Consider the following 21,738-nt stretch of genomic DNA (forward strand, 5'->3'; position numbering starts at 1 on the left):
CCCTTTATCTTTTTCGTACACTCCTTTCATTGTCTCTAGCTGCTTTTTCCTATAGGGCAAATTCTGGGAAGAGGGTCACCACCCTGGAGGAGGACTTTCCCAAGTCAGTATTTCCAGCCAAGAAGGGCCTCCCAGACCAGCTTCTTAGTGCCTTGAGAGGGGAATCAGAAATGGTGCCAAAAGCCTCCTGGATTGTTTTCCAAACTGAGCTTTCCTGACCTGCCCAGGAAATGTAGCCTCCCTGCTAACTGTCCCCCACAGCCCTGAGGAAGTACTATATCTTTAAATCTCCACTGCTGCCACCCCTGTCTGGTGTAGTTAAAACAAGGGCAGCTAAAACCTTTGTCCAGGGCAGATGGAAACAGTGTCTCAGCTGGGACCCAGTGATCAGACTTCGCTAATCAAAAACTGTGATCAGGGAAGCGGACTTGGCCCAATGGATAGGGCGTCTGCCTATCACATAGGAGGGCCGCGGTTCAAACCCAGGCCTCGTGACCCATGTGGAGCTGGCCCATGTGCAGTGCTGATGTGCACAAGGAGTGCCGTGCCATGCAGGGGTGTCCCTCATATAGGGGAGCCCCACACGCAAGGAGTGCACCCCGTAAGGAGAGCCGCCCAGTGCAAAAGAAAGCGCAACCTGCCCAAGAATGGTGCTGCACACATGGAGAGCTGACACAACAAGATGAGGCAACAAAAAGAAACACAGATTCCCAGTGCCGCTGATAAGGATAGAAGTGGTCACAGAAGAACACACAGCGAATGGACACAGAGAGCAGACAACTGGGGGGAAGGTGGGGGAGATGGAGAGAAATTAAAAAACAAAACTAAAAAAGACTGTGATCAGTGTTTGACCATGCCTACCCCTGTTCTTGGGGAAGAGGATTCCTATGTCTCTTTCTGTCACCAGTGAGCCAGACAGAGACCGAACCCCTCTGCAGTCTGCTGTGAGAGTGGGGAGTGGGTGCCAGCAGCCTTTGTGCAGAGAGAGTAACTCCCTGTTCTCTGCCATAGCTCATCATTCTCTTCGTCTTGCTCTTTCTCAGATGCTATGTCATATTCTTCTGGCCTTCAGAGTTTCGTAATAGTTCTTTCAGACCATTCCTTCCTTTTTAATAATTGTCTTGAAGGTAGGATTGAGTCCTGGAGCGCCTTACACCATCATCTTTCCATAATCTGTGTTTTTATTACTCTTTCTGCATGTGAGTTTGGAAACTCAGCATCTGCAGCAAAGCATTGAAATGGCGGATAAAGATATAATCCACTAGCAAAAATGTATGAGGGCCTGGGTAGAAATAATGAATATAATCTTCGCATTTTTTCAAGGTCTGTTTTCCTTTGTGTTAGAGGTAGGAAAGAAAAGTATAAAAGTTACATGAACAGAATGTAAAGTATTTCCAAGACTGTCATGACATTTACTGTCAAGCTGATGAAAGTATTTCTATAAATCTATTTAGGAGGAGCTTTCATCTCCTGAAGAAAAATGAAAAGCTACTTAGAGAACTTAGGAACTTGGATTCAAGGCAATGGTAAGTTGTTGGAAAACCTTCACTTTTATAACTAACAGCTATCAAGTAATTCTCTATATATGAATAATACTATATTATTGAATTATACCTTTCTGATTAGAAACTATTTCTTTAGTCCTTAGAAATAATGAATTAATTTTTTAGAAAAATATAAAACTATAGTAAAATGTTTAGTATCTTTGAATTGTTTATTCCTTCTTGTATTTCAAATCATCTTTTGAATTAAGGGAAGAAATTGAACTTTTAGTTTTTCCATACTTTGGCAGTTTAAACATACTCTTTTTGATTAGTCTAAGAAACCCCACACTCAGTGACTGGTGAATACAGGCTAGTACCTACAAAAAATATTAATGAGAAGAAAATAATAGATACAGTTTGTTGTATTTCTATAAATCTGGTTTCACTTTAAGCCCTTGATGTGTAAAACCCTGTTTATCATTATTTTAATTAGTTCCCGGTGAATCTGGACAAGATTTCCTGGGAAACCAGTACTAGAAATTACAAAATATTACTTAATGAAAACTCCCGTAAAGTCAAACTATGTATATGTGCTACTGTCCTTACCAGAGACATAGAAATAAAATTTAAGGATAGGTGTTTTTTAGCAGTATGACTAGAGATAACATTAATAAAGCAACACTTTGGATCTCACCATTATTGAGAATTACTATATTTTTGAGATCTGAAAGCTCTAACTCCTCACATCTTACTTGACCAGTGTTTCTTCTTTACCTGTTTCCATTCAGTCAGCCCACCTCTGACTTCACTTGCATTCCTATCTGGTGAGATCACACAGTGTCATCCATTTTTTAAATGTCATATCTAGCACCTTCAAAAGTAATCTTCCACTTAACGTTTATACCTATTTGGCCATAATCAATTTTCTGATCAGGGACATTCTTAATATCCACATTCTCTGCTTCAACATTGCAGTAGGGTACTAGAGAAAATTATGAAATCAGTGTGATTAGAGTTACTGCTAATTCATGCTCATTTTACCTCAGTTATGCCCTCTCTACTATTTGACAAATTTTTTACTCACCCATTGTTTGTCTATTTTGTTTCCCAGAGTGATTATTGTAACCACTTTCTTTCTCATCATGTCCGTCATTATACTTAGAAAGTTGTCTCTTCTCTAGCCTAACAAGTCAGTTCAAATATTTGGCCTCCTATGCAAAAGGCAAAGTGTTAGAACAGTGGATCATACCCTTTCTTCTTCTTCCACATTTATATTTTAATGTATATTAATAACTTCTCTCATTAGTTGAATCCCAGTGATTCTGAAGGCTTAAGAATCTAGTTTGAAACAAGCCACCTACCAGGCCATCCCTGTTCTTTAGACCTTTCTCACACCAAGCAACTCTACCTTACATCATTTTCTGTTCTTGAAAATTTCAATATATAACCATCTTTTTCTGCTTACCTTTTTTTAAATTCTCTCCCTTCTCCCCCACCCCCAATTGTCTGCTCTTTGTGTCCATTCGCTGTGTGTTCCTCTGTGACCTAGATCACTGGAACCCAAAAGGATTCTAAATTCTTCCATGAACGCTTCTGAGTTCCATCTTTGACCACAGGTCAGAGCACCAGGGTCTGTGGAGAGTCTATATGGCGAGGATATCTGCCTGCTTTCCTTTTCTTCGTCATCTTCCAAGTAGAAGGTTAAATGAGAAGGAAGTTCCATGGGTTCAGGATATTCAGGCAAAGGAGGAGAGGAAGAGGGCATGAAGTCACTTCGTCTACAGTCCTTGTTGGTTGTCTTGGCTTCTTGTTTCTTAACTTTTTTATTTTTTAAATTTTTATAGTAAACTTTTTTTCAATTCTTGATCTCTGGGTGCTACAGAAAGTAGAGAGCACAAAGGGCTCAGAGGGTACCTTTCATTTGTTCTTCTCACTGCTTCCAAGAGCCGTTGTGGGGAGGGAGTGGTCTTCATTGAATCCAACTTCTGACACCAAAAATTTGCTTAAACAGCAGAGGAATTTGTGAGCGTACATCACTGAGAAGGCCAGGGATGTCTGGCTTCAGGCTCAGCTGGATCCAGGCAGTTACAGGATGTTCTCCAGGCTCTGTCTCTCTCAGCCTCTTGGCTCTCCTTGCCTCTGGGTTGCCTTCATTCTCAGATGTATTCCCTGAGTAGTTATAATAAGTGTGATATCCAGAAGACAGACCTCATGGTGAACTCATAGCTCCCCATGAGTCATTGCTCACTTAGTTCAAACACAACACTGCCTGTATCCATGCCATGACAAAGTAAGCCTGACAGGCAGAGATGCAGGAAGCCGAGCCCCAGGCACCCCAACTCAGGAAGGTGGAGAAGGAGGGAGCAATCTTCCTGTGTGTTCAGGGCTTCAGTGGCAACCCGGACAGCAGGTGCCAACACAGGATTTGAGGAGGGGAGTGGCAGGGCAGGTGCTATCCCCTCGTCAGCATCAGGTGGGCATCAGGAGAGCCACGAGGACAGCCCAAAATCTCATGCACTCCCCACCCTGTGGCAGCCTTCCCACAATGCAGTGAGAGCTCTGCCCCTCCAGCTGAGGTATGCAGCCCCAGCTCAGAGCCAGCAGGGCCACAGGTGCAGCATGGCTGGAGCGGGACCTGAACTCCACAGCCAGGCCTGTGAAAGCTGAAGCCCAGGGAAACCCTACAGTTTTTCTTTTCTATTAATAACTGATACATATTGTATTTTAATATCACTAGATCTCTAATATTAAATAATCCTTGTGTTTTGGGGATAAACTACTTGGTCTTTTGACTTCTATCTTGTTAGATTTACTAGAATTTTTTTTCTTTTTTAGAGAACTTGTGGGTTCCAGAAAATCATGCATAAAATACAGGATCCCCATATACCCACCCTATTTTGAACACCTTATATTCGTGTGGAACATTTGTTATAATTGATGAAATCACATTTTTGAAATCGTACGATTCCCTATAGCCCATGGTTTGACTTAGGGTTCACTGTGTAGTGCAATTATAAAATTTTTTAAAAAATTTATTCTGTTACCATCTATATAACCTAACATTAGCCCTTTTAACCACATTCAGTTATATATGTCAGTACTGTTAATTACATTCACAATGTTGTGCTAACATCACCACCATCCACTAAAACATTTCCATTATTTCAAATAGGAGCCCTCTACTTTTTAAACCTTAACTTCAAAATCTCTATCCCCACCCTGTCCCCTAGTAACCTATATTCTAGATTCTGACTCTAGTGAGTTAACTTATTCTAATTATTTTATTTAATTTCAGTGAGATCATAAAATATTTTTCCCTTTGTGTCTGACTTATTTTACTCAAGATAATGTCTTCAAGCTTCATCCATGTCATATGTATCAGAACTGCATTCCTCTTAATGGATAATATTCTTTTGTGTGTATATACCACATTTTGTTTATTCATTGGTTGATGGACATTTGGGTTGCTTCCATCTTTTGACAATTGTGAATAATGCTGGTATGACTATCAAGTCCATGCTTTCAATTCTTTTGGGTTTATACCTAGTAGAGGGATTGCGGGGTCATATGTTAATTCTGTAAACTTTCTGAGGAACTGCCAAACTGTCTTCCACAGTGGCTATACTATTTTACATTGCCATCAACAATGAATGAGATTTCCTGTTTTCTGCATCTTCTCCAACACTTTTAATTCTGTTTTCTTTAATAGCAGCCATTCTAAGGAGTATAAAATGGTATCTCATTGTGGTTTTAATTTGCATTTCCCTGATGGCTAATGATGTTGAGAATCTTATGTGATTTCTGGCCATTTGTATATCTTCTTTGGAAAGATGTCTTTTCAAGTCTTTTGCCATTTTATTTATTGTCTTTCTGTTGTTAAGTTGAAGAGTTTCTTTATAAATTTTGGATATTAAACTTTTATTTGATATGTGGTTTCCAAATATTTTCTCCAATTGTATAGGTTATATTTTTCTTTTATGATAAATTCCTTTGATGCACAAAAGCTTTGAATTTTGATGAAGTCCCTTTAACACAATTTTTTCTCTGTATTTTCCTTCATCTCCTTGAGCATTTTTAAAAATTTTTTTTTTAAGTTTTTGCTTGGTATGTCCAAATTCTGGTCTTCTTCATTGGTGTTCTCTGGATTTTTATCCTTATCCTTCGGATTGGCTATCATTTCCAGTTTCTTTGTTTGTCTTGTACTCTTTTGTTGCATACTATTCTTTCTTGAGGTACCAGGGGCTGGAAATTGAACCAGGGACCTAGTATGTAGAAAGCTGGCACTCAAACACTGAGCCACATGGCTTCCCTGAGTTGGTTTTATCATTTGTTTTGCTTGTTTTTTTTGTTTTTGTTTTCTCAGAAGGCAATGGGAACCAAACCCAGGACCGAGGCCAGAGTTCAACTGCCTGAGGCACATCTGCTCCCTGCACACTGTACATTTTAAAATATTAAAATGTATTAAATATTAAAATGTTAACTCTGGTATTTATTCCTTGAGATGTCTGTTTCTTGATTGTGTAACCTGCTGGTGATAAGACAGAGATTTTCTTGAGCTTCAGGCCTCCTATCATGAAAGTCTCCCCAAGGTGAATGCATTATTCAGGGTCCTCCCTGTCTTTTCTGGGCCTGTATCTTATCCTAGCCTTGTGATTGTTAATTGTTTTTGTACTTCCCCTGTTTACAGGAGTCTAAATGTCCTTCTCTTTCCCAGGAGACAGACCTCCCTCTCCTGGATGTTTAAAACAGGCCAGCCTTTGCCCCAGGCTGTCCACCTTTATAGTTTTTTACACTCGTTCACTGTATCAAGCTTCTTTCTGGGATTGGGGAACACCAGAGAGGAGTTTCCCAAGGCAGTTCTTTATCTATCTGCCCTCCACAACCCTGAGGAAGCACAGAATCTTTTAAGTCTCCTCTGCCACCATCATTTTCTTGGATGGGTTGGACTGATGGCCACCCTCAGAACCGGGCCTCCAGCAAGCTGAAGTCACTAATCAGAAGCCACTAATCAGAAGCCATGATCAGTGATTGGCCATGCCCACTCCTGGTCCTGGGGAGGAGGATTTTTGTGTACCTTTCTTTTACCAGCAAGCTCACCAGGTGCTGACCCCAGGGTAGCCTGCCAAGAAAGTGGGGAATGTGCACCAGTAACCACCATATGGAGATAGCAGTTTACTGGTCTTTATAGTAATTTATCAGTCTCATCTTCTTGTTCTTCCCTGGGGACTGTACAGTGTTCTACTGGCCTCTGGAGTTTCAAAATAGTTGTTTCAGAGGGTTCCTTCTGGTTTAACAGTTGTTCTGGTAGAAGGACTGAATCCTAGAGCTTCCTGCTCTGCCATCTTCCCACAATCCACCCTATCCTAGAATTATTTTGAATGACAAACCTTCCACCTTCTTCCTCCAACTATGTTTGGATCTCCTTGGATCTTCTTTGATGTGCTCTGAACAGAACACTGTGACACTTTGCTATAACCCTGTCTTAGCATTTGTCACACTGAATTATTATCATCATCATTGTTATTGTTGCTTATATAATCATATGTGTTTGATAGTAGATTGTAAAGTCTTTGAGGGCAGTAATCACATCTTTTTTGTTGTCTTGCTAACCTGTCTTCATACCTATCTAGCTTCTATCTCTACTACTGTACTGAAAGTATCCTTCTGAAGGTTTGTATCCTGACCATCAAGTCCAAAGTTTTCTCAGTTCTCATCAATCTCTTTAATTTTTCTTATTAATTAAATTTAATTTATTTAAACTTAGTATAATAAGCATTTAATATTCTCATCTTTCTCTCTTTTAAATATTCCTCTTCCCTGGCTACTAGACATATAATAACCTAGTTAAACTCTTAATTGTTTAATTATTCCAGTTCTGTCTTCATTAACTCATCTTCTACTTCCTACTCTCATTACATTGGTTATCCCACTCCCATTGTTCCCTTCTCAGCCCCATTCTTTTCTCTCCACATACTTTTATCTCTCAGTGTTCAGTCATGAATTTTCTGCTTCCTTACTATAGTTTCCAGTTCACTGTTTCTTTCTCAAATGAGATCCTCCTCCAGTTTTCCTTATGTTTAGTAGAAATATCACTTCTGTCACCCATACTTGACTATTTCCTTTCACTTGCTCTTAGATTCACATAATCATTAAATTATGTCAGTTCTTTTTTCTTAATATTTCTCACCTCTGTCTCTTCTTTACTCTTCCTGCTCCCACCCCTTGTCTTTCTGAGGCAGTAAAATAACTAGTAGTCTGTGGATTTTCATCTCCTTACTCTTCCCCATTTAGAAATTCCTTATCAACAGAATAATTTTTTTAAAGTAAAATTTGATTGTTACTCATTATTGTTCCATAGTACCTAACCAGGCTCTTCAGTCTGGAACTTAGGCCATACCAGCCAATCATGGTTATTCAGTTTAATTTATCTTATCTTTTGCTACTTCTTGGCTCTTTCTAAATTACTTCCATTCTCATATATACCTCAGATTTAAGGGAGACATCTTCCTTGAGGTGGCATAGATATTTTTTTGATACTCTACATCAAATGATAAAATATTTAATTTTTAAATGAAGAAAATAACATAGTTTCTTTTATTTTTTAATAGAATGTTCAAGTAAAAATTCATTGTAGTCATGTAACAGGCAACAGCTTCCTTCTCAATCCAGGAAACCTGGATACAAGCCTGATTACTTATCTGAAGAACTAAGGAGGAAGCAAATGAAAATGACTCGATTTGTCAGAGTTCTCCAGAAAATCAGAACCAACAGTACACATTTACTTAATATGTATATGTAAATATTAAGGCATTTATTATAGGAATTGGCTCATTTGATTGTAGGGATTAGAAAATCAATTCCATAGGTCAGGCCACAACTTAGAAAGTTGATGGTGCCATTGAATCCCACAGGAGAAGCAACTAGTTGGGAACTCGGTGAAGGTACACTGAATTCCCAAGGAGAACCTGTCTGGCTAAAGTAAAGAGGGAAAGTCTTCTGACTGCTGAACTCCTCACTTATCTCCTTAAGGCCATCAGTTGATTGGATGAGGAGATTCTTCTCATTGCTGTAAATTTCCCACTGGGTTCAACTTTACATACATGCCACCTGTTTTGTTATGTTCTGTTTTTGTTTTTGTTTGGTTTTAGTTTTGTTTTTGTGTGTGTGTGTTGTTTTTTTTTTAAGATTTATTTTCTCTCTCCCCCCCCCTCCCCCATCAGCTCTCTTGTGTCCATTTGCTATGTGTTCGTTCCTCTGTGTCTGCTTGCATTCTTGGTGGCACCGGGAATCTGTGTCTTTTTTTGTTGTTGTTGTATCGTCTTGCTACATCAGCTCTCCTCTTGTGTGGTGCCACTCCTGGGCGGGCTGTGTTTTTCTCGCATGGGGCAGCTCTCCTTGCAGGGCACACACCTTGCACGTGGGGCTCCCCTACATGGGGGAAACCCTGCATGACATGGCACTCCTTGCAAGCAGCAGCATTGTGCATGGGCCAGCTTACAACATGGGCCAGGGGTCCCTGGGTTTGAACCCTGGACCTCCTATATGGTAGGCAGACACTCTGTCAGTTGAACCACATCTGCTTCTCATGGTTTTTGTTTTTTATTCCCCACCCCCCACCCCTTGTCTGCTTGCTGTGTCTATTCTCTGTGTGTTCTTCCGTGTCTGCTTGTATTCTTACTAGGTGATTCTGGGAACTGATCCTGGGACCTTGTGGGAGTGGGAGAGTGGGCACTCATTCTCTTGCACCACCTCAGCTTCCTAGTCTGCTGTGTTTCTTATTGTCTTGCCTTTGTGTCTCTTTTTGTTGTGTCATCTTGCTGTGCCAGCTCTCTGCTCAAGCCAGCTTGCCATGTGAACCAGCACTCCTGCACTGGGAAGCACTCCACACAGGCCAGCTTGCCTTCACCAGGAGGCCCCGGGTATTGAATCCTGGACCTCCTATATGGTAGAGGGGGCCCAATTGCTTGAGCCACATCTGCTTCCCTGTTTTTTGTTTTTATCCATCTCAGTGCATTTTCTAATCTCCCTTGAGATTTCTTCTTTGACCCATTGGCTATTTAAGAGTATGTTTACAACATATTTATGAGTTTCCAAAAGTTTTTCTGTTAATGATTTCAAATTTCATTCCATGTTGTCAGAGAACATACTTTGTATGATTTCAATTCTTTTTAATTTACTGTGGCTTGTTTTATGGCCTAGTTTATGGTCTGTCCTGAAGGGTGTCCCATTTGTGCTTGAGAAGAGTATTTTTTCTATTCCTGTTGGGTGGAAGACTCTATAAATGTCTGTTAAATCTAATTGGTTTATATTATTTCTCAAGTATTCTTTTTTTTTTAAGATTTATTTCTCCCGCCTCCTTCCATTGTCTGCACTCTGTGTCCATTCACTGTCTGTTCTTCTGTGTCTGCTTGTATTCTCATTAGGCAGCTCCAGGAACAGATCCTGGGACCTTCCAGAGTGGGAGAGAGGCTATTGTTTTCTTGTGCCACCTCAGTTCCCTGGTCTGCTGCATCTCCTATTGTCTCTCCTCTGTGTCTCTTTTTGTTGTGTCATCTTGCTGTGTCACCTCTCCTTATGGGCCAGCACTCTATGCAGGCCAGCACTCCCCATGGGCCAGCTCGCCACACAGCCCAGCTTGCCTTCATCAGGAGGCCCTGGGTATCGAACCCTGGACCTCCTATATAGTAGACAGGAGCCCAATTGCTTGAGCCACATCTCCTTCCCTGTTCAACTATTCTTTGTCCTTGTTGATCTTCTCTTCACTGTTATACCCATTATAAAGTGAGGTATTGTAATCTCCCAACTATTTGTCTATTTGCCCCCTTTAATTCTATCTTGTTTCATGTATTTGAGGCTCTTGTTAAGTGCATATATGTTTTGTAATTTTCATATCCTTCTTACAGGTTGATTTTATCGTTATGAAATTTCCCTCTGTAGTAAATATTTTTAGTCTTAAAATCTATATTGTTGATATTAGCATAACCACTCCAGATCTCTTGGCGATGTTTACATGATATCTTTCTCCATCCCTTTACTTTCTTTCTTTCTTTTTTTTTTTTTAGATTTATTTATTTATTTCTCTCCCCTTTCCCCCTCCCGCTCCCATTGTCTGTTCTCTGTGTCTATTTGCTGCATCTTCTTTGTCCACTTCTGTTGTTGTCAGCAGCACGGGAATCTATGTCTCTTTTTGTTGCGTCATCTTGTTGTGTCAGCTCTCTGTGTGTGCGGCACCATTCTTGGGCAGACTGCACTTTCTTCCGCGCTGGGTGGCTCTCCTTCCGGGGCGCACTCCTTGAGCATGGGGCTCCCCTATGCGGGGGACACCCCTGCATGGCACAGTACTCCTTGTGCCCATCAGCACTGCACATGGGCCAGCTCCACACGGGTCAAGGAGGCATGGGGTTGAACCGTGGACCTCCCATGTGGTAGGCAGGCACCCTATCCATTGGGCCAAGTCCGCTTCCCACATCCCTTTACTTTCAATTTTGTGTCTTTGAATCTGAAGTGTGCCTCGTGTAGACAGCATATAGTTGGTAGTTTTTTATGTGTGGTGGTGGTGATGGTGTTTGGTTGGGTTGTTTGTTTTTTTCATTCTCTGCTATTTTATTAACCTGCTTAGTTCATTTAAATTTTGTTTTCATTTTTCTCTTTTTTTATTAAATTGTCTTTTTTAAAGGTATATAGATCACAAAAAATGTTACATTAAAAAATATGAGGTTCCCACATACCCCATACCTCACCTCCCCACTCTTCCCACCTCAACAACCTCTTTCATCATTGTGCACATTCTTTGCATTTGATGAATACATTTTGGAGCAATGCTGCATCCATGGATAATAGTTTACATTGTAGTTTACCCTCTCCCCTAGTCCATTCAGTGGTTTATGGCAGGAAATATAATGTCTAGCATCTGTCCCTGCAATATCATTTAGGACAATTCCAAGTCCTGAAAATGCCCCCACATCTCATCTCTTCTTCTCTCTCCCTGCCCTCAGCAACTACCATGGCCACTTTCTCCAGATCAGTGCTACAGTTTCTTCCATTACTGGTCGCAATAGTTCTATAATAGTAGAATACCAGTAAGTTTACTCTAACCCTTATTTTATTCCTCCATCCTGTGGACCCTGGGTTGGTGATGTCCACTCCACCTTTATGTGGGCTCAGATCTCACATAGTTGATGGATGTGATTTTCCTGCTTGGAGTTGTGGGCACTCTCAGTTCCCAGGTGTGGTGGTTGGCCATCTTCACCAATCACAGGTTCAGTAAAAGTGACAGAAGAGGCATGTGTAGAAAGTTCACATCTGAGTCCAACTCCATCACACTCAGGAACACAAATTCCAAAGTAGGGCCCACTGACATGGCACTGAACTCAGAGCCAACTGCCATAATCATAGAACCTGTGTGTCTCCGTAGCCCTTAGGAGCACCAGTACTTGGGGTCGTATCTACTTTGGCTGTCTCTGGGATCCTGCCGAGGCGTGCGTAAGCAGAACCCCTCTGATGACCTCCTGACTCTTTTTTGAAGACTCTTAGCCATATATACGCATTTGTCTTTACCATTTCCCCCTTTTATTCAGGGTCTTTTTCTAGTTGCATTACCATTTAGTGATTGGAAGTAATCCCTCAGCACCAGGGAGGGTCATCCCCAGGAGTCATGTCCCACAGTGGAGGGAAAGTTCATTTAAATTTAATGTAATAACTTCAATGGTAGGCTTTACGACTGCCAATTTGCTATTTGTTTTCTGTGTATCTTATCCTTTTTGTTCTATTCCTCCTTTATTGCCTTTTTAATTTTATTAGGTGGATGTTGTGTAACATTTTATTTTCTTTAAGGATTTTTTTCTTTTATGTTTTTGTGTTATTTTCTTGTGATTACTCCTAGAATTACAGTAGCTTATTAGAAATTACTACTGATTTTTACTGACTTAGTTCCAGTGAATTATAGCAACTTTGTTCCTACAATAGCTCATTCCCTTACCCTCTTTTTATGCTATTATTTTTATGTACATCACATCTATATTTGTTACAAACCCAGCAATATATTGCTTTAATTATTTCTCTTAAGCTGAGAAGAAAGTAGAATACTTATTTATTTATTGAGTTTGTTATATTAATTTAGTTACCCTTTCTGATCTCCTTAATTTTTTTTGGTTGGATTTGCATTGCCATCTGGTATCATTTCCTTACCCCAGTGTAGCTTTGCTCCTACATGGCTACCTCCTCTCTGCTGTTATTGTCAAATATATTACAATTCTACATGTCATAGGCCCAAGAATACAATTATGTACATATTATTTTATGTAATTTCTTTTTAAATCAGTTAAGAGAAGAAATAAGAAATATGCAGTTATACTGTCTATGTAGTTACTTGCTAATTGTCTTTACCAACAACAAATACTCATATTTTTTTACTTTATTTCACTTTCATTTTTGAAAGATAGTTCTGCTGAATATAGGATTCTTGGTTGACAGTTCTTTTGTTCTTTGAGCACTTTGAAAACTTTGAATATGTTCTTTGCCTTCTAGCCTCCATTCTTTGATGAGAAATCAACTCAATCTTATTGAATTCCATTGTACATGATGAGTAATTTTTCTTTTACTGTTTTTTAAGATTTTCTCTTTTTCTTTGGCTTTCAGCATTTGACTCTTTTGTACCTGGGTGTGGATTTCATTGCATTTATCCTACTTGGAGTTAGTTGAGCTTTTTGGATATGTAGATAAATGTTCTTCATCAAATTTGGGAAGTTTTCAGCCATTGTTTCCTTGAATATATTTTCTGTCCCTTTCTCTCCTTTCCTTCTGGTACTCTTTTTATGCATTACTTGGTCACTTAATGGTCTCATATTTCTCTAAGACTATTCATTTATCTCCAGTCTTTTTCCTTCTGCTTTTCAGATTGCATAATCTCTATTGATCTATCTGCATGTTCCCAGATTCATTCTTCTACAAGCTCAAATCTGCTCTTGTAATTTTTTCATTTTAGTTGTTGTATTTTCCACCTCCAGGATTTCCAATTGGTTCTTTTATAATTTCTTTCTCTTTATTGGGATTCTCTATTCAATGAGACATTGTCATCATATCTTCCTTTAATTAAGTGTATTTTCCTTTAGTTCTTTGAACATATTTATAATAGTTGTTTTGCACCTTTGTCTGCTGAGTCTGTTATCAAGGCCCCTTCAAAAAAAGATTCTAGTGGGTTTTTTTCTTCATATAGTGTACACTTTCCTGTTTTCTTGCTAGTCCCATAATTTTTTGTTGAAAAATAGATATGTTGGATAATATAGCAAGTCTAGATAGTGATCCCCTCAGGGAGTGGGGGTAGTGGATGTTTGCTTGGTCATTTGTTTATTTTTCTAGTGACTTCACTGAATGAATCCTGCAAAGTCTTCCACCACAGTGTGCAGCCTCTGTAGCCTCTGCTCTCCCTGCTTAGATTTTTGTCTTTTAGCCTGGCTACAAAGGGGTCACCCCTGGGTTGGCATAACCTACTTAGTGATCACTGTTGGTGCTTTAACTTCCTTTTGCCAGTTAGATTTTTACCCTTTACCATTGATTGTGTATATGGCTTAGAGGCTGCTATGATAGTGTGGAATATTTACATTTTTACCCCACTTTGAGACAGGAACTAAAGGCTTGGAGCATCACTTTCTAATCACTCCAAAGAGAGCAGAGCCTTGGGCATGAATGTTCATGGTCTTCCAGACTGCTAGGGATAGCTGGATGTTATTTTTGAGCCTGTCTTCCTAGGAGTCACCCCTGAGTTCCAGTAGCTTATCATTCATCAGTGTCTAGTCAGAGGTTATGTTAAAGCCCTGTGTTGATCGGTCTGTGTGCAGCATGGGGGATCCTATCATATCTGCCCTCCATCCTATTCTTCTTGCTTCTCAACCCCCAGAATTCACTGTGATCCCAAGAGAGGTTTTCTTGGCTCTGTCTTTCCCTCATTCTTTTTCTTTTTTTTTTTAAAGACTTATTTTTTATTTATTTCTCTCCCCTTCCCCCCCTCCCCAGTTATCTGTGTCCATTCGCTGTGTGTTCTTCTGTGTCCGCTTGTATTCTTGTCAGCAGCACCGGGAATCTGTCTCTTTTTGTTGTGTCATCTTGCTGCGTCAGCTCTCCATGTCTACGGCACCACTCAGGCTGCACTTTTTTCATGTGGGGCAGCTCTCCTAACGGGTGCACTCCATGCGTGTTGGGCTCCCCTATGCGGGGGACACCCCCGCATGGCACAGCACTCCTTGTGCGCATCAGCACTGTGTGTGGGCCAGCCACCCAGGTCAGGAGGCCCTGGATTTGAACCCTGGACCTCCCATATCGTAGGCAGACACTCTATCTCTTGAGCCAAATCCACTTCCCTCATTCTTTCTTTTAAACTTCTGGATGCTCTGCTCTTATGCTTTTGTCACAGAGCTGCCAGCTTCATTTAATTGCTTTCTAACACGTCTTCCTTTGTTTTCAGCAAAACCCTTAGACATGGAGTTCTATAAGCTCTGTTCCAAATAGTTCCCTTAGAGAAAATTGCAGTAGTTCTTCATTCTTGTGATCTGACTTTCCTCATGGGCAGAACCCATTTGCCCTACACCTGGGCTGGGAGAAGGACAAGCTTTTTCCAGAGTGGCACCCTCATGCTACACCTGGGGGGGTGTTGGCCATAACTGGTCTTCTAAGCTTGCAACTCTTGGCATGAAACCTCCACCTTAAGAGCAGGCTAGAGCAGGGATGATTGGGACCCTCCACCTCTTTGTACCTGGAGCTTTAGAGATGGGGTTGGATGATGGAAGGGAGACCTGGTCACCTCAGCTATGCCAGCCTAGAATAGATCATATACAATATAGAACTGGAAGAAAATGAGAAGTTCCAACTAGCACCCTGCCTCTTCCAGTATGAAACTGTAGCACCAAACTGGGAACTGGGAGAAGGGGGAACCCAGTCATCTTGGCTTTAGTAGCATGCCCAGGGTAAAGCATCTGTAACATGAAGCTTAGGAGGGTGAGTTAAGTGTACAGGTTATGGCTCAGGTGCCACAGGCTGTTTTTCTTGAGATTTAGAAGGTTTTCTTAAGTAAATATTTCTGTATGCCCCTTCTTGCTATATGCCCTTAGGAGAATTTGAAAAGACTTTAAATGATTGATTTTTCTAATTTTCACTAGTTATTTTGTTGTTTTGTTTGGGAAAGGATCAAACAAGCTTCTTATTCTGCCATTCTGGGACACCCCCATCCCCATTATATTTTACTGATTACCCTAGATTATCCTAAAATAATGGATACACTGAATGTGTGCCTGTTTGCTCACCACTTAAAGTGAAATATTACTATTTTTTTAAGTAGCTAAAACATCTTTGTCTCTGATTTTAAGTTGCTGATATTGAAACCTGCAATCATGGTTTAGTAACTTACTCAACATGTGTGGGAGAATATGGTTGTCAGAGTAAACGTTAAAATTACTTGAATTCTTTATATGTTGTTATGGTTATTGTATTTTTTTTTTTTTTTTTTTGCTTTGTTTGGTTATTTGCCTATATGGTATAGTAGTCACAGCATTACTTCTGGTTCATAAAGTTTGTAGACCATGATGCTTTTGTTAAATCAACCTACGTCAAATTTAGTGTGCCTGATTAGCTTAGGAAACCAAATTTCATTACAATTTTTATTTTATTTTGTTTTGTTTTATAATTTTTATTTTAGAGAAAACTAAAATTAAATGTCAAAGAACTTGACAATTACCATATATAATATTTGTGTATATTATTAGTGTGTATATTTCTTCTGTATTTTAAGTACTTGAAGGAATGGATCACTTCTCACTCATGTCTGTATTCCTACTTTGTTCTAAAACACAATACCTTTCACGTTCAACCACATTCCACAAGCAACTCCTCAAATGCTTCATGCATTCATACCTATGTGTCCTTCCCAGTACTTTTTCCCTTCTTCATTTGTCATGTGTTAACTTACTTTCACCCAGCTCAAATATTATCTTCTTTTTAAATTTTCTCTGTTTCTCCACTCAGAAGTAACCATGCTATTCTTTTGTTCCAGTGGCCATTTTGTAACTTTTTTACTTTGGGCTTATATTATAATTATTTATGTACATGCCTATCTCCTTCTGTAGATTATAATATTTATATCTTTTTATTGCCACATACTATGTATATATAGTATTTAAATGAATAATTGAATGAATTGTATAATCTTTCATTTTACAGCCGAGAGACACACAAGATTGCTGTATTTTATGTCGCTGAAGGACAAGAAGACAAACACTCCATTCTCACAAATATAGGAGGAAGTCAAGCATATGAAGATTTTGTAGCTGGTCTTGGTTGGGAGGTATTGATTTTAAATTATACCAAATATCATTTAATTTCTGTTTGGGACTTGAGGGTTATTTTCCTTTTTCTTTCTACTTTGTTTATTTTAGAAGCATTATATTGGGAATTAGAACAGCTTACTAATGGGTTTGTTACTGTCAGCCTTAGATCTCATCTACAAATATAGTAGCAGTTGAGACTTTGAAAGGAAAGATATTAAATGTTTTATAAGATAATATACTATCAGAGAGTACTAAACTCAAAAGTTTAAAAAAGCTAGGTTTTCCTTGCATCTGTTATTACTAATGTAGTAGTCTTCAAACTAGATATGAATCCCTTTGGAATACACAAAGACTTTCCAGGGACCTGTGGGCATGTTTAATTTTGTGGAAATTAGTTGTTAGAGTTTCAGCTTTGCTAAAAGTCTAGTAACCCTTCTGCAATATCTTGCCTCCCTGTTCTGATTTTTCTTTCAACTTTATAAAAGTAGAAGATTCACCCATCTCAAATCTCACATTGCCCCAGAGGGATTTGGAATCTAAAAAAGACTACTGAAGAGGGCTTGTTCCAGAAAGAATTCCTGACAGCAAAGCAAGACATGTTGAAAGTTGCTATACTTTATTGCACCCTAGCAACCAACTTATGGCAAGGTTCCTGTAGCATATCTATCCATCTTAGAATTATAACTCAAAAGTTAAGATATTTGTGATGGGAGTTTTGTTAATATGTTGATTTGAATTGAAAAATGACATGTTGGACATTTTCTTTTTAACAGCAAATGAATCTTATGCCATTAGATTAATAGCACACATCTTATATTTATTGAATGAGCCAAAACTGTAGCTCCTATATTTTGATAAGAATATATTTAAAGCACATTTACAACACACATACAGTACACTGGAACCTTTATCCTTTGCAAGTATTTAAACTTAATGGTGAAAATTTAGATTATAGCTCTCAACTTAATACATAGTTTCTCAAAATTCTTTTAGACAGTACATGAGCAAAAATGTTGAAGATCACTGCAGTAATGTAGAATCCTGACTATCAGGCACTTTAATCATTCTTTTAATTTTTTCAACTCCAGTGTTTTGCGTAGTGTCTGACACACATAGCCTTTAGCACTCAGTGTATATATATTTTTATGACTGATCTAATCTGCTGTTTTGTTTTAAGGGGATTACTTAAGCTCTCTGGGCTTATTTGTTAAACATAAGATACTTTTTTACCCAACGTATATGATGTGAAGTACAGTTGAGATGAAGTATGTGCAGGTGGTTTGGAAAATATAAAGAGACATTATAAATAGATTCTTCATTCAAAAGATAGGAAGGAAGGGAGGAAGGGAGGGAGGGAGGGAGAGAGGCAGGGGAGAAGGGAGTAAAATAACTGAGTGATTTGCTTTTTTAGACAGATATTGGCCCCATCTCCACCTAGATCCCAGTTGGAGGGCTATATTTCTGGGAGGGGCAATACATCAGATTTTCTCTTTCTGCCTCTCTCTACCCTGAGGTTAAGTATGGGCAAGTGAGGCCAAAAAGTGAGGGCTGCCTTATTCTGTCCAGCCCCCACTGGTGAGAGAAGACTTCTCTTGATCTTACATAAGGAGCAAGCTGTGAAGACCGGAGGCTATGACTCCTCTCCTCTAGCACTGGGCTCCAAAAGTGTCACTCAAAAAAGAAGCATGCCTTTGTATTCACCCCAACTCCAGAGCTCTGGCTCAGGAATTTTTTCCTGGGAAGAAACAGGCTGTAAAACAGATAGGTCTTAATCTCTTTCTAAAGGAAATTACTTTGTTTGCAAAGGAGCATAGAGAAATTTCAGCCTAAAGTTGCTTTCAAAAACAGTGGAGATTGTGGTGAAAGACATTTGGGAAGAGATAGGTTTTTAAAAGATATAGGGTAAATGGTTGGCCTGCTAGTTTGCAAGAGAAAACCAGAAAAAAGACTGCTGGGAGAAGCACTCTTGGGTCAACACAAATCTCAACTGATCTCAGGCACAGTTCTTTCAAAAAAGCCTAAATTTGATTGGATTAGTCTGTAGAACAATTTATGCCCCAGGGCATCCTTGAAAACAGTACAGCAATCAGCTGACAATTAGTTGAGTTTAACAACTCATTGTGCTTAGGTAAAGAGACTGTCAAAATGAACCCTGCCACTAGGGAAGCGGACTTGGCCCAGTGGATAGGGCGTCAGTCTACCACATGGGAGGTTCAAACCCTGGGCCTCTTTGACCTGTGTGGAGCTGGCCCATGCGCAGTGCTAATGCATGCAAGGAGTGTCCTGCCATGCAGGAGTGTCCCCCGCATAGGGGAGCCCCACGCGCAAGGAGTGCATCCCATAAGGAGAGCCGTTCAGCATGAAAGAAAGTGCAGCCTGCCCAGGAATGGTGCTGCACACATGGAGAGCTGACACAGCAAGACGACGCAACAAAAAGAGACACAGATTCCCATGCCGCTGACAACAGAAGTGGACCAACTGGGGGGGGGGGGACCAATGGGGGGGAGGTAAGGGGAGAGAAATAAAAATAAATCTTTAAAAAAAGAACCCTGCCGAAAATACTTTCATCCCTGGGTGACTGTAGACATATCAACCTTGTACCTCAGAGTCTTAACAGGTATGAGAGGGAAACGGACTTTGGCCCAGTGGTTAGGGCGTCCGTCTACCACATGGGAGGTCCCCGGTTCAAGCCCCCGGGCCTCCTTGACCCATGTGGAGCTGGCCCACGCGCAGTGCTGATGCGCGCAAGGAGTCCCGTGCTACACAGGGGTGTCCCCCGCGTAGGGGAGCCCCACGCGCAAGGAGTGCACCCATAAGGAGAGCCGCCCAGCGCGAAGGAGGGAGCAGCCTGCCCAGGAATGGCGCCGCCCACACTTCCCGTGCCCCTGATGACAACAGAAGCGGACAAAGAAACAAGACTCAGCAAATAGACACCAAGAACAGACAACCAGGGGAGGGGGGGAATTAAATAAATAAATAAATCTTTAAAAAAAAAAAAAAACAGGTATGAGAGTTGGGAATAGGAGACAGATAAGCCAGACAGTTCCTAAACAAATAAGCAAGTTAGAGTAACAAGCCACAGGGGAGGGTCACAGTCAGAATTGCTACAATATATTATCTAAAATGTCTAATTTAATTAAGCAAAAAAAAATTATAAGACAGGTAAAGAAATGAAAACTTACAAGCCATACACTGGAAGATAAAAATTTTTTTAAAAAGCAGGTAACAGAAACTGCCTGTGAGAGCAAACAAATGTCAGATTTAACAGAAGACTGCAAAGAAACCATTACAATTGTGTTCAGAGATCTAAAGGAAGCCATGATTAAAGAAATAAAAGAAGCTATAATGACATTATAGCATTAAATAAGGATTGTCAAAAAGAATAGAAACTATTTGGGGAAAATAAAAGAAACAAATGGAAATCCTAGAATTGAAAAGTATAGTAACTGAAATGAAAAATCTGTTGAAGATACTCAATAATAAATTTTAACTGACAGAAGAAAGAATTAGTGAACTTGAAGACAAATTGATATATGCTGCAACATAGATGCTAAGTAAGATAATCCAATCACAAAAGATCATGTAAGAGAAATACTGTGTGATTCTATTTATATGAAATGCCCAGAAGAGGTAATTCTATAGATATAGAAAGTAGATTAGTAATTGTTTGGCATGGGGAAGAGAAATGACAGGATAGTGGTTTGGTAGCCAAAGAGTACAGGGTTATTTTTTTGAGGTGATGAAAATATCCTAAGATTGACTGATGACAATTGCACAATACACTAAAATCCCCTGAATTGTACACTTTAAATGAGTGAACTGTCTTGTATGTGAACTACAGCTCAATAATGCTATTTTAAAATATTCAAAATAAGGCAAGGGAGAATTTTTAAAATAATTTTGTCATCAGCAAAACCTGCTTTCTAACTTTGACATGGAGAAGTAAAATTTTTCTGCTTCACAAAGCCAACACTAGAAAAGGCATTAGACAAATAACACTTTTTTAAAAAAATTCATTAATAAAGGGATAACTTTCCTACTAAATAGCTCCTACAAATCAGTAAAAAAAAAAAATTTGTCTACTACAATTATAGATTCAATAAATATATACAAATGGCCCTTAAACATATGAAAGATACTCAATATTCTTAGAGAAATATAAAGTTATACTGAACAAGGTTGATCATTACAGCATTGTTTATGATTTCAAAATGCTAGAAACATGCTAAATGCCTTAACTTAGGGGAGTGGTTGCATAATCTATGATATGTCTTTTTGAAAGAATGAAGAAGATCTCTTTGAACTGATAGAGAATGATTTCCAGGATATACTGCTAAGAGGAAAAAAACAAGTGCAAAAGAAAATAATATATTCCCATTCATGAAATAAAGGAGGACAAATAAGAAAATACACATTACTCCTCATTTATGCAAAAGTAATACAGGAAGGATAAATCAGAAACTGAAGAAATTTATTACCTGCCAGAGAAGTTGAAGAAAGGGAAAATCAGAACAGGATAGTTAGGGACAAGGAGAAAGTGATACTTCTTTTAGAGTACTATTGTATATAGCTCTGACTTTTAAAATCATTGTAGTATTTTTTAAACTAAAATATAAACAGACAGTTAAAACCAACCATGATGTAGAGAGAAGCCAAAATGGAATACAAACAAAAGCAAAAAAACTTGTTTTACAAATGAATAACATAACCAACTGAGGGGTATAAGGAAGAAAAGTAACTTTGAAAAGAAGTATTTTTGTCTGGAGTCTATAAAGGTAAAGACAAAAAAACTGTAAACAAATCCAGTAATCTAATTAGTAAATTTATTTGTCATATGGATTAGCAATTCTGAAACTTTATGTTATTATTAGGATTGAACAAAGAAATGAATTTATTATGAATGAGAGCCAGGTTTCTCACTGTCAGCGAGTTTACAAATA

General features: G+C 39.2%; 1 protein-coding gene across 7 annotated transcripts in view; it reads left to right on the forward strand.

The window, feature by feature from the left end:
• Positions 1 to 21,738, forward strand: part of RALGAPA1 (Ral GTPase activating protein catalytic subunit alpha 1) — a 298,344-nt gene that overhangs the window by 219,381 nt on the left and 57,225 nt on the right. For all 7 annotated transcript variants that reach the window (XM_071213978.1, XM_071213981.1, XM_058293545.2 and 4 more), the window contains 2 exons: positions 1,455 to 1,526; positions 16,692 to 16,815. In XM_071213978.1, the coding sequence (XP_071070079.1) occupies positions 1,455 to 1,526; positions 16,692 to 16,815 (196 nt within the window). The remainder of the gene's footprint in view (positions 1 to 1,454; positions 1,527 to 16,691; positions 16,816 to 21,738) is intronic.

This window comes from Dasypus novemcinctus, chromosome 3 (assembly GCF_030445035.2).
Source record: "Dasypus novemcinctus isolate mDasNov1 chromosome 3, mDasNov1.1.hap2, whole genome shotgun sequence".
NCBI classification, from domain to species: domain Eukaryota; kingdom Metazoa; phylum Chordata; class Mammalia; order Cingulata; family Dasypodidae; genus Dasypus; species Dasypus novemcinctus.